Source organism: Triplophysa rosa, unplaced genomic scaffold (assembly GCF_024868665.1).
Source record: "Triplophysa rosa unplaced genomic scaffold, Trosa_1v2 scaffold203_ERROPOS1327802, whole genome shotgun sequence".
NCBI lineage: Eukaryota > Metazoa > Chordata > Actinopteri > Cypriniformes > Nemacheilidae > Triplophysa > Triplophysa rosa.
The window spans coordinates 19905-32897 of record NW_026634220.1 but is presented as its reverse complement, the minus strand read 5'-3'; the positions used below and the strand labels follow the sequence as shown (position 1 = coordinate 32897).

The 12993-nt window shown below is 39.2% G+C and overlaps 1 protein-coding gene across 1 annotated transcript; it reads right to left on the bottom strand.

The window, feature by feature from the left end:
• Positions 1 to 2834: 2834 nt before the first annotated feature.
• scamp5a (secretory carrier membrane protein 5a) lies at positions 2835 to 12689 on the bottom strand. Its single transcript, XM_057327306.1, has 7 exons — positions 12448 to 12689; positions 11480 to 11535; positions 10796 to 10915; positions 9482 to 9638; positions 9271 to 9372; positions 6263 to 6380; positions 2835 to 5709 (listed from the first exon to the last, which is right to left on the bottom strand). The coding sequence occupies exons 2-7, from the start codon at positions 11484 to 11486 to the stop codon at positions 5524 to 5526; spliced, it is 690 nt and encodes a 229-aa protein (XP_057183289.1). The 5' UTR covers positions 11487 to 11535; positions 12448 to 12689; the 3' UTR covers positions 2835 to 5523.
• Between the last annotated feature and the right edge of the window lie 304 nt (positions 12690 to 12993).

Genomic DNA, 12993 nt, shown 5'->3' with positions numbered 1-12993 from the left:
CGAGTCAAGTAAAACCACAGCACACACATCACAAAACAGGAACAACACAACACTCCTCCCTCCCTTAAAGGTACAGTACACCTTGGTGAATGTTTCCTCTCGTATTACTTGTGGTTCGCCACACAGGCCCCCCCAGAATTCACCCCTAAAAACAGGCCAGACCGAACATATACCCCAAAGAAAACATAGGTCTCCATGCATACTTGCAAGACAGAACATGGTTTACAGTGTATATGAAAGTCAACGGAGAGGGGGGCGGATCAGGCGGCCATAACGGCTTCGCTTAGCAGGAGAGGGGCGAAGGGCCAGGGGCAGGGGCCGAGGCTACCGCAGGGGGGCGCCCTCGCCGAGGAGGCTGGGCCAGCTGAAACGGCTTACCAATATCCACATGAGCAGGCTTGAGACGGTCTATCGCCACCCGCTCAGGCCTGCCCCCCATATCCACAACAAAGTTCTTAGACCCTCCCACCAGGACGCGGAAGGGTCCATCGTAGGGGGGCCGCAGCGGGGTACGATGGCCATCGTGGCGGATGAAAACATACTTGGCCGACGGTAAATCCTTGGGCACGTAGGATTGGGGGAGGCCATGGTGAGTCGTGGGAATAGGAACAAAAGCATCGGCAATGTCCCGGGACACAGCCCGATGAGAGGCCACAGGCCACTGGGCCGTGGCATCCGGAAGAAACTCCCCCGGAACGCGCAGAGGCTGGCCGTACACCAACTCGGCCGATGAGGCTTGCAGATCTTCTTTGGGGGCGGAGCGAAGGCCCAGCATGACCCATGGGAGGCGGTCAGCCCAGTCGCAGTTCGTAAGGCTGGCCCGTAGCGCGGCCTTCATGTCACGATGAAACCGCTCACAAAGTCCATTGCTCTGAGGGTTATAGGCTGTGGTACGGTGGACCTTCACCCCCAAGACCTCGGCGACCGCAGTCCAAAGCTCCGATGTGAACTGCGGACCTCGGTCCGAGGAGAGGTCAGACGGTGTACCGAAACGGGCCACCCAAGCCATAATGAACGCCCGGGCCACGTCAGCTGATGTAGTGGAGGACAGGGGAACCACTTCTGGCCACCTGGTGGTCCTGTCCACCATGGTGAGGAGGTAGGTGTAACCACGGGAGGGGGGTAAGGGGCCCACCAGGTCCACATTCACATGATCAAAAGGTCTCTCTGGCACTTTGAAGGGTGCCAAGGGGGCTACTGGCCAGCACGGTGCGCACGGGTACTGGAAGCTGCCGCAGAAAAATGTGGGCGAAAAGGAACGAGGGATCCGCTGCGCCCAGCACAGCTAGCATCCTCTCCATTAACTCGGACGGCTTGCTGTCGCCAAGGCCGTTCAGAGACAAAAGGCGGTCTGCTTTCTCCAGCTCCGACAGTTCAAAAAGCTGCAACAGGAATGTTTTGAGTGCGTCGTATTTGCCGTCAACCGGAGGAGCCTCTAACAGCGCCATAGCCCTGGCTGTCGTCGAGGCATCTAAAGCCGCTACCACGTGGAAATATTTTGTCACGTCCTGTGTTATTCCTCTCAGCTGGAACTGGGCCTCGATGTGTTGAAACCACGGCCGTGGGTTGTGCTGCCAAAAGTCCGGTAATTTGACGGTGGCGGCGCAGGTAGCACCGACATTAGCCGCGCCGCTAGCAGCAGCATTTTCATCGCCGTCGTGGTGTGACATAATTCAGCCGTAGCCAACTCGCGTCAGGGTCACCACTTGTGGAGTGCAATAAACGAGGAGACGAAAACGAAGATGTGTCGGGTCCGCTTATTCTCCACTTTAATATAACTCTCACACCGAACAGCGAGTCAAGTAAAACCACAGCACACACATCACAAAACAGGAACAACAAAAACTAACTCCTCCCTCCCTTAAAAGTACAGTACACCTTGGTGAATGTCTCCTCTCATATTACTTGTGGTTCGCCACATACACATATTACACACAGTATTTACTTTAATTACATCAGAAGTAACTGTAATTAAATTACAGAAAAAAAGAGTAATCCCTTACTTTACTTTTTCAAGGGGAAAGTAATTAAATTACAGTAAATAATTACTTAGTAACTAGTTACACCCAACACTGTTAGTGACGCATCAGTTATATAATTTATTAAAGCAGTGGAGCATCACTAAACTCCGCCTACTCGGGATGAGTTGTGGGTGATATTAGCCGTTAAAATGTGCATCGTTCTGCACTTCGAATTTCTACCGGAAGTAGTAGACCATCCGGGAATCTTTGGAATACTCTTTCAACATACTACGATTTGGGACATACTAATTCTACTTTCGAATACTATTTAGGATGGATAGTTTATGGATTGGGACGCAGCAGTTTTCTCTTGTTTGGTGGGTGTCAAGAATGTCAGCCGAATCAGCAGAAACATGTATATAACCCACGCAGTATTAAAGGGATATTTCACTAACAAACCAACATTTCCCGATGTTTTACTCACCCTCGGCATCCTAACTGAATATGGTTTACTTCTTGAAGAATAATGCAGTCGGAGTTATAATACCACGTATCATTTCCTAGCGGTAGAATGGGAGTGAATGGGTGTTGACTTTTTGAAGCTCCAAAAAGTGCATCCATCGATCAAATAACTGCTCTACACGACTCTGTGGTCTTAACAAAGGTCTTCTGAAGCGAATCGATGCGTTTGTTATAATAACAATGATATTAAAGATGTCTAACATCCGTTATCCCTTTGATCCAGGCGAACAAGAGGCTTGAAGCAGCTTTTGATAACCAAATAACCCCATTGACTTCCATTGTATGAACATTTCTCAAAATATCTTCATTTGTGTTTCAAAGAACAAACTGTAATAGCGGTTTTGAACAACATGAAGGTTATACTTTTTTACTTGCTGTGTGCAGTATATATACTTCTCTATATGCTGCAGAATTAATAAGAGGAGTATGGAAGTATGCTATACCAAACATAGAAGCAGATGGATACAGTACACTTGCTTTTGGTGCCATCTACTGGTGAATATTACACAAATAGGAAATTCAAATTGAAGTAAAATAATACACCAGGACACACAATGCAACATTTTATCTATTTACCATTCATCAGGGAGAGACAAAAAGAATATAAAAAGTAACAAAACTGAAACAAAACAAGTCATCTTGGAAAAACAACACCTTCAGAAATCACTATTATATAACTCTATATTTGCATGATTGATTGATTTGTGGGTTTAGTTTTAATCAGGAAACTTAAAACATGTTTTAATACAGTAAACATAGTAGCTGAGGGAAAATATGGCTAGATTGGGATACACATGAAAAGTCAATAAAATAACACAATAATAATAATAAAAAAACATTAAAATGGATACCTGTAAAGTATAGACTTGTATAGTGTAATTCTTGTCGACAATACATTCCAGTTTAGACTTCACAAATGAATAAACATCAACACACATACACACAGAGTGCCTTTGTACACATAGCACAAGGTTTGGTTCAATTCACAAATGCACCGATCACCACACACAACTCACTATACAAAGACAACTATCTGTTTTTGTTGTTATTCTACTGGCATCTTCCACTCACGTAACTTTACAGTATTAACAAGGCTACTTTAAACTGTGAGGATATATATACGCATTAATATCAGGGCACAAAAGATGTTGGATCTTGGCAAAGGACAGTGACTTTAGCTTTTGCTGGTGCGGCTGAACTGTAACATTCACACTTGATGTCGTCTATTTTCTCATTGAATCATACAGAATAGATATCAATATTGCGTCTGTGAATGTTTTCTGTCAGAGGTATATGTTTCATTCATCAAATCCAACAGAGGGCACTCTGAGAATTATAAACCCACGGATGTCAATTAGGGACCAAATCTCAGCCAAAGCTTTAAACTACATGTCCTGTCTCACCAAGCCCACTACTGGGTGTACTATGCATCACACTGCGTAAGTTATACTCCAAACACTCAAATACATACACATGATAGAAAATATAACATAAACAAGTCTTTACAAACAGAAAAATACATAGAAAACTCCCCAAACGTACGTGAATAATATCGCACATTGGCTTATTGAACGTTTCACAGTTCTTGAAATGATTGAAGGTATTTTTTACAAGCCTTGATTAAAATATTTAGATAAACATGACATATACTGTACACTTCTTCGTTATTTTTCATTTTGCTAAACATTTAGCAAAAGTCAACCATCTATTTATTACCAACCAGAGATAGACCACAAATTTAGCTTTAAATCTAAATAAATGGTCTATTATGTTACATTTGGTCAAATTAAAAACACTGCATTTTTTGCAGTCCGAACAAGTTTGAATCTTAAAATGTCGGTCGTTTGTAAATTTCACACAGCGATTACTTGTCAATGCATAACAGAGCAAATGTAAAGGTCAAATTGACTTTGGGGAGACACAAACTCTATACAAGTAAATAATGTTTAATATGATTCCATATACGGTATATTGTTCTTGTGACAGTATTACTTAAAAGTGTGCTTAACTCCCTTAGTGAAGACTAAACCATCCAGACACATTTTGATATTTACAAACATGACTGAAGTGCAGTAATGAGTCTCGAGTTATTCGCAAACCATTATGATTTCAGTTATTTAAACAAATCAAACAGTCCCTTTGTACACTATCATGACTGAAATCAAATTAAATATAGAATAATTTGGTGGCTAATAGTAGGTTTAAAATTTACTCCACGTTCAAGTGTCTAAACTGAACTACAGATGTACTACAACATGTACAAATATTTCTCGTCCAATCAATTCTGTAGCCGAACCTTGCCCTAAGCCCGAAAATGAGATCCTGAGGTAACAAAAACAACGTTCACGTGAATGCACATTCGAAAATACCAACAAACAACACAATTAAAACAACTAAAAATAACGTAAACATATGGCTGTCCCTGTATACCTTTACGACAAATAAAAAACAGCCTGGAAAAAGGTACGTAGCAAAAAAAATGTGCGTAGAACTGAAGAATACTACTTTTATTAGCTTTTTACTTTTTCAATGGCGAAATCAAGTAAATACCAGTCAATTTATTTTCAAATGCTGATCTGTTCTCCCCTCTTGATGCATAAAACTTAAGATGTCTTAAGCAAATATGTGTTCGCTAAAATGTTGAAATGTTGTTGAATACTAATAGCCAACCAAAACGTTTAACTGGCTATCAAATACCACAGGTGAATCTCAAAATGACTATAGAAACACAATGAGGAAGAGAGATCTGGAATGTCTCCTTATTGGTGTTTTAGTGAAGAAACAATACAAAACCGTTAAAATCTGCCGTAACACCACGTGGCAAAACCGATACTTTCCTATGGATGGGGTTTAAGGTCCGAAAGCATCTCTTTAAGCTAGCTCACTACTGTTAAAACCTTTAAGCAAGAGTGTATGCATTGTTGTAACCTGTTTGTAATTCAATTCTGTTTGCTCAATTGTTTCTTTGTAACACTATGACTCTCTTCCTCTCCCCGAATACCCTGTTACTGTCCCTCCCCCCGTTGTGACTAAATAGAAACTACATTGGATCGTCATAGTTATAGGTTGGGGCGGCTGAGTACTGTTGTTGCATTGCCCCCTGGGTGGCACCCATCGCCGCCTGCTGTGCTGCCTGCTGGACTTGAGGGTTCTTCCAAGCACCAGTGGTCCATTCTTCCTGGGCTTTACTCATGCTTCCACCACTACCACGGTATAAGTTGTGAACCTGAGCGAGAGAAAAGGGTTTTTACTTAACGGTGGATCTCATAGACATGTTTTTGGCACCAAGTGAAATTCTGCAACAGAAAAATCGATCAGTTAGAGGATAGTTCCCTCAAAAATGAAAAATCTGTCATCATTTACTCACCCTCAGATTGTTCTAAACCTGTATAAATGTATTTGTTCTGCTGAACACAAAGGAAGATATTTGGAAGAATGTCAGTAAACAAACAGATCTCATCCCCCATTTATTGCCATGGTAGGGAAAATAAATACTATGGGAGTCAATGGGGGATGAGATCTGTTTGGTTACTGACATTCTTCCAAATATCTTCCTTTGTGTTCAGCAGAACAAAGAAATGTTTACAGAGTAAATGATGACAGAATTTTTATTTTTGGGTGAACTATCCCTTTAATGTTATCAAGATGTGATTAAAATGGTGATGAGCCACACTGGAGTCATGTTTTCGTGCAAACCTAGTAATTGCTGTCATATTAGAAAATATAGCGTGATCTGTGTATATAAAAGATAATAGTGATGAGGAAACAATAACAGTTACCCTGGTGAGGGCGATGAAAGAGAGCACAGCCACGGCAGTGAACATTACAGTTGGGATCAGCATAACAACAGCAGAGCCGATATTAGTGCTGAAGAAGGTGATGGTGGCCAGCCAGCCGCTGTAATAAAAAAAACATAAAGAAATATTCTTTTCATTAGCAAAATTCTGAGAATATTATATAACTTCATAATAGAGTCTAAACGTAACATAGTAACCATATTCTAAAAGTAATCAGTGACGACATGACTAGGCTAATGTAACTCGACCAATATACAGTATTGTTGGTTCTAGTGGCGTGGTCACATTGGACTTTTGGTCACACTAGACAGGTTCTGGCCAAACTGTGGGCCGTAGCGGTATTGCAGGGGGGGGATATTAATAAATATTAGAGCTGGACAAAAAAAAGACGGGAATCCCTTAAAACCACTGCTTCGGATTTAAATATTATCTGTAATTCGCTTCTCGTCCTGAAGATGTCGCTATTTTTCGCTTTACTTAAAACAAAGGTAGAGGATATAGTGGAACGTCATCAGTTTATCTCAACCGGTGGGTCGCGACCCCCGGAGTGTACAGTCAAAAGAACAACATCAGCAATAAAAAAAGTAATTCTAAATGTTTTTCTGATGTGAGATTTTATTTTGAAAAACGTGTGTGAAAGCTGTTAACAGATGCAGTTTAGGTAGAGTGCCTGATAAAAACGCATTTTCCTATTCAAATATCTGCAGTCAAGTGAGATGTTGTCAGGCTTAATGTCGGTGTCATTATTCTTTTGTTATTTACATAACTTCGCACGATCTCTCACCTCAAAAGTCGTTATGTCATACTCACGCAAATGTGGTGGCGCACGCTGTATATCACTTCACTAAAGTGCAATAGAAACTACAAGCACTCACTATGTTTAAATAACTGTGGAGGCTCATACCAGTGCCGATCCTAGACGTCTGGGGGCCCTATGCAAACCTTTGTGAGGGGCCCTTGTCATAATAGTTCAAATGAGATAAGCATAATTCTAAACTATAAGAAATAAAAATAATAAATCAATTAACACACTTAACTGAATTAAAACTGAAAGACAAAAAAACATTAAACTGACAGTAAGAACAATTAAGTATAAAATTAAATTCACATTTTGATTCACATGTAAATAGTCATTTACCTAAAGTAATACTTGGCACTCGAACCATTTAGCTTTTTACTAACCAAATGAGTTATTAACATAAATAAAGCATGATAAATATAGTTTACTCACAAAAGCTAAGCATTTAAAAAAACATCAATAATTCTCTAAATGTGATGACACAAAAATTACACGTTATCATAGGCAAACGAAATACAGTGGATTGCAATGGTGAGACTCACATGAACATTGTACAGCTGGTTTTGCAACTGTAAGTCATTTCCTTTAAATGCTATTAAAGTTAGAATATTAATGTTATACAGTGTGTAACTTTGGAGACGGTCCCTAAATCCACGACTATCGAACGTCCACAGTCAAGCCAACTGTATACCAGTTGACAAATACTGAAATCTTTCTGTACTTGCATAATTTGGCAAAACTAAATAAGACTTAAATAGTACAAAAACACATGCCTTCTTGTTCTTTTGCTTCACGTTGTTGCCGTTTTTCCGCGACAGATGGGTAGCTTCGTTTTGAAGCCATGGCCATGTGTAAAGACGCATCATCACATTATGTGCATGTCATCACCTGCGCGCACTGCATGATGTCCGAGTATGTCACATTAATTAAATAAATTAAGTATTAAAAAGGAAATTTCCAAATGATGAAGGCAGAAATCCGCGTCTTGTTTACATTATAATGTTTTTCTTCTATACTCAAGGAGGCCCCCTGGTGGTGCAGGGGCCCTACACAACTTGCAAAATATAGGAAGGATCGGCTCTGGCTCATACCAACATAAAAAAACTAGTTTGGGACTGGTATCCTTATAGGCTGTTCATTCATCAGTATTAGTCATTTTAGTCACAATTTTTTGTTAGTATTATAGTATTAGTCACTAGGTTTTTTTAAACCAATTTAAATGTATATGTATGAATGTATGTATCCAAAAAAGTGGGTCACGGCTTGATGAGCATGTAGGTTCCATAGCCAAACCAGTTGAGAACCACTGGTCTAGATAAAGGCATAATGTGGTTTTCATTTTTAAAACATCATTATTTTTTACAGTCATGTGCGTTTTACTTAAAGTATAAGTATAAAGTAATTAAACAATTTTGTGGTCCTATTTTTAATGTGTATTTCACTCCAATATTGCTTGGAGAAGTTGGAGAATTTCAGTAACCAGCATTTATATTAAAATATGAATTCTGTGTCTGCAAATGTAACAATTAAAATAAAATATTGATAACTAATCATTATTTAAACGAATCAAGTTAAAACCATTTAAATCATAATCGAATCGGCAAATTGGTCGCAATACTACCTTTTATAGTTATAAACGATTTGTGAATTGACTACGTAGCATCTGTAACACTTTGATGTCAATTGTAAATGCAGTGTTATTGAACACAAATACAATATATTTATTATCAATTTACCTTCATCCAGAATATGATTAGCAAATTTTGTGGTAGCCCATATAAAAAACAGTAGTATGCTGTAATATTTACTGGAGTATAGTGTAATTTCTGTAGTACAGCACATTATTTTGTAGTATTAACTATAAAATAATAAAGATAATAATGTTCAAAAACAGTATACACTCCTAAAAAATTCTGGGTTGTTTTTAACCCATGGTTGAGTTGAAAAGGGACAAACCTATAAATAAACCTATGCTGGGTTGTTTCAACCCATGGTTAGGTCAAATATGGATTTTTTGGGGTTAATTTGTGCCATTTTGACTCAATCATGGGTTGAAAATAATCTCAGCATGTTTTAGAGCATAGTATCTACAAATTCTGCGTGCGTATGAATAGAAGGAAATGGAAAGGAAGTCTAGTGCGAAAAATAAATGTTATTAGACCTATATTTAAATGAAATTAACAGATCTCACCAAACTCCCCATCCTGGAATTCCAACAGTCTGAATGATACTTATCACCACCTGTGCCATGAATACGAAAAAAAAAGCCATGAAGTTGAACGAGCTGTCTGTCCTGCAAGAGAAAGAGCATGCCGCGTTAGCATAGCGTATGATTACACGATTAGAATTGACAGACAGTTCAAAATCATCTTGGAAACCATATTTATATAAAAAAATCTTACTTGAAGGCCTTATAGATGGGCCTAAACCAGCACACATATGAGCATGGGGTGAACAGTATCAGCCAAAGTATGGCCATCCCAAAATTGGTTGCTCCGCCCCCACCGCACATCCAAGCCAGACAACCAATCAGGTTCAACGCTAGGGTAGCACTGTGTACTAAGAGGGAAAAACAGATTTTTCAATAACAGATCAAATAAAAGAATGTCGGTAAATTTTATATTTTACATTGTAATATAACATGTTGCTACAGGACACATGCTGCAAAAACAGCACACAAAGCTTTTTTCAAGACACAATGGTTGCATCCGAAATCGCCTACTTCCATACTATATAGTAGGCGAAAATGAGTATGAGTCATGAATAGTATGTCCGAAACCTCAGTATGCAAAAAACAGTAGGCGAGAAATACCCGGATGGTCTACTACTTCCGCCGAGATTCATGAGTGTGGATCGGATTGACACTTATCTATCCCATGATGCCACGGGAGCTGAGCAACAGTCAAATTTTAAAAGTAAATCAAATAAATATAGCGGAAAACTTTAAGGCGGACGTCCGTTTCTACTGTAAGTGCCAATAACTGAATTTCTCGTGACTAGATTATGTTTTTATCAACGCTCACGATTAAGTTGTTGTTAAAACGTCATAGGTCAAAGAGCATACAGGTCACATGACCATAAAACATGGCAGACGCAGTATTTCCGAAATGTATTCATACCACTCCCACTCATACTATATAGAACGTACTGTTTTAACGGCCGATAGGCTTATTCAATTCAGTACGTGCTGTCACAGTATGCGATTTCGGATGCAGACAATGACTAAAATCTATTAGCTAATGGTAATATGACTACAGGTTAAAACTAAAAACCAAACAAACACTTTAATCCTATGTTGCAGCTGTCACTAGCACTGTGGGTGTTAGTACGAAACTTGTGTCAACAAACACTAACATTTTCAACTCCCAGACCTGTTTGAAATCATTCCCAAAATGTCTGCTAATAAAAAAGAACGTTTGTAAATATCATACATGGCCAAAGCAAATGTAATGCTTGCAGTACACAACGAGAACAATATGTACACTAACATTAGAGTCATATGACAAAACCCCCCACGTTTTTATTCATAGACTGTCAGATCAGAATCAAAAACCTGTTTCTGTGTGTCTGTCAGTGTTTACAGGAAACAAAGGCAAATAATGTCACATGACCGTAATCTACTCCACAGCACACACACTATTGAAAAGCTGTTTAGTGTGGTGAAAAAAAATACAAAATAATGGTAAAATCATGTGTTGGCATATTTATGAACATACGTATCCATAAGTAATAGAGCCGTTTGCACATAGTCCGGTGTTGGTCCGGAATCTCGTTGAAGTCCTGGTAAAAACATGGCTTCAATGGAATGAACCGTGGAAGAGGAGGAAAATTGTTTTCTGTAAACCAAACCAAATGCCACAGTTAAGTTGACACTTTAAGCCATGACTTACTAACAAAACATTTTTGTAAAACATGTTTTTGGAACAAACTATGTAACAAAATAAATGTTTTTGGACATTATATATATTCGTGAGCCATATGGCCAGACTGTACTAATATTCTAAGAGTTTCAGTTCTGTATACACTTAAAGTGATAGTTCACCCAAAAATGAACCTTCGGTCATTATTTACTCACAATTTTGTCATTTCAAACCTGTATGACTTTCTGTCTTCAGCAGAACACAAAAGAACGTATTTTGAAGAATGTTCCTAACCGGCACCCTTCACCTGCATTGGTTTTGTGTCTGTATAATAGAAGTGAATGGGTGCCAGCGCTGTTCGGGGACCAAATATCTTCTTTTGTGTTCTGCGGAAGTCATAGAGGTTTGAAGTAAAAAGAGCGTGAGTAAACGATGACAGAATTGTCATTTCTGGGAGAACTGTCCCTTTAAACAGCACAAGTAAAATCATAACACTAAACATCTCCACTGGTTCAAGAAAATCAAATGTGAAGCTCTCACCTGCCATGGAGTTTCTTAAGTTGTTTCACCTAATTCAGACTTCAATTTTCAAAAACCTGTTTGACAAAACACATTACACACATAACACAAACACTTCTGTTGTTATATTATATTATTATAATAAAAATAATCACAGTCTGTGTTCCACTGTAAAGGGCAAGCTTGTCCTATAACATTAATTTAACATTATGAAAAGTAAAAAACAGGTTGGCAAAGGAATAACGGCTTTTAATTTGTAAACAACTCACCCACAAGAAGATATTTTTATTTATAATATGTTTGTCCCTCTAATAATGCAAATTATGCAATTTCTCACTCAGGACTAAAGATATTTGATATGTAAACAAACTGCACAACCTTGCAACTAAACCTGTTTATTATTAAATCATTGACTTGTGTTTTAAAGCAAAGGGAAACTAGGTGAGGCCTGGTTACTGAATCATCACTGATCTGACCAGCTATCAAGAGGACGAGACTGAAGATAAAACAAAAAAAAACGGCCTTACCAACCGGAAAACCGAGCTATCGTTGTTACAAATTATGATTAAACGATTATCAGTAGTATTTTTAATCGCTTCTCTGTAGTAACCAAACCAGGTAGGAATGTGAAGGGCATATAGGCTACCGCCGGCCGGGATGCTATACAAATATTTTTAAAAAAAACATTAGGTTGCATTCATCCAGGCTGACAGATTTAAGATAAACCCTAAAGCGAAGATTAAAAGGAGAACACGGGGACATTAAAACATTTTTCATAAACATTTTAGCGTCCTTTCGCCGATTTCCGAACGGTATCGGGGTCGAGCAGCGCGCCCTTCAACGATGGAGCTCAACCTGGAGATGTTTTATTTGTTCGTGCTCAATGGGATCGTATGCATTTGTGTTTTTCTTCATGCAGTGCATCACAAATATGTTCAGAGGTGTGAATAATACCGATCCGAGAGTGAAAAGGTTAAACATTATCTTACCGTCCGTCTCGTGCGTTCACCCGCGATTATGTCCGCTCGTGCTAGCGCCCACTCTCATCTAATAAACCACTGTCCATTCAATGATCGATGCGCTCGCAAAGAGTGTTGTTTCAATTCCGTAATTATGAGATGTGATTTGGGATATGGGAGTAAAAACAATCACGTCACGGTCCTCCTACACACGCACGTAAGCGCGTATGAGTTGGGCGAGGGATGAATGTGTGTAATGATGCTGAATTAATAGCGGTTCCTGGAACACTCGCGATACTTCACAGTGCGGCTGCTCTCCACGGTACTGAAGCTCCTCGTGTTAATACATTTACAAAACTGTTTAAAAAGTCTAGGGTCATTTACTCATTTATAGATTAAACACAGTTTAGGGTAATGTTAATATTAAATGCATTCATATCCCTCAGCACAATTCTGACCTGAATTGTTCACACATAATCCTGTGGCAATAAATGCATTTTTGTTCATCTTAAAACATTTCTGTGTCCCAATGGTTAATTAAAACTAACTTCGTGTAAAACCAGTGTTGGGTGTGTT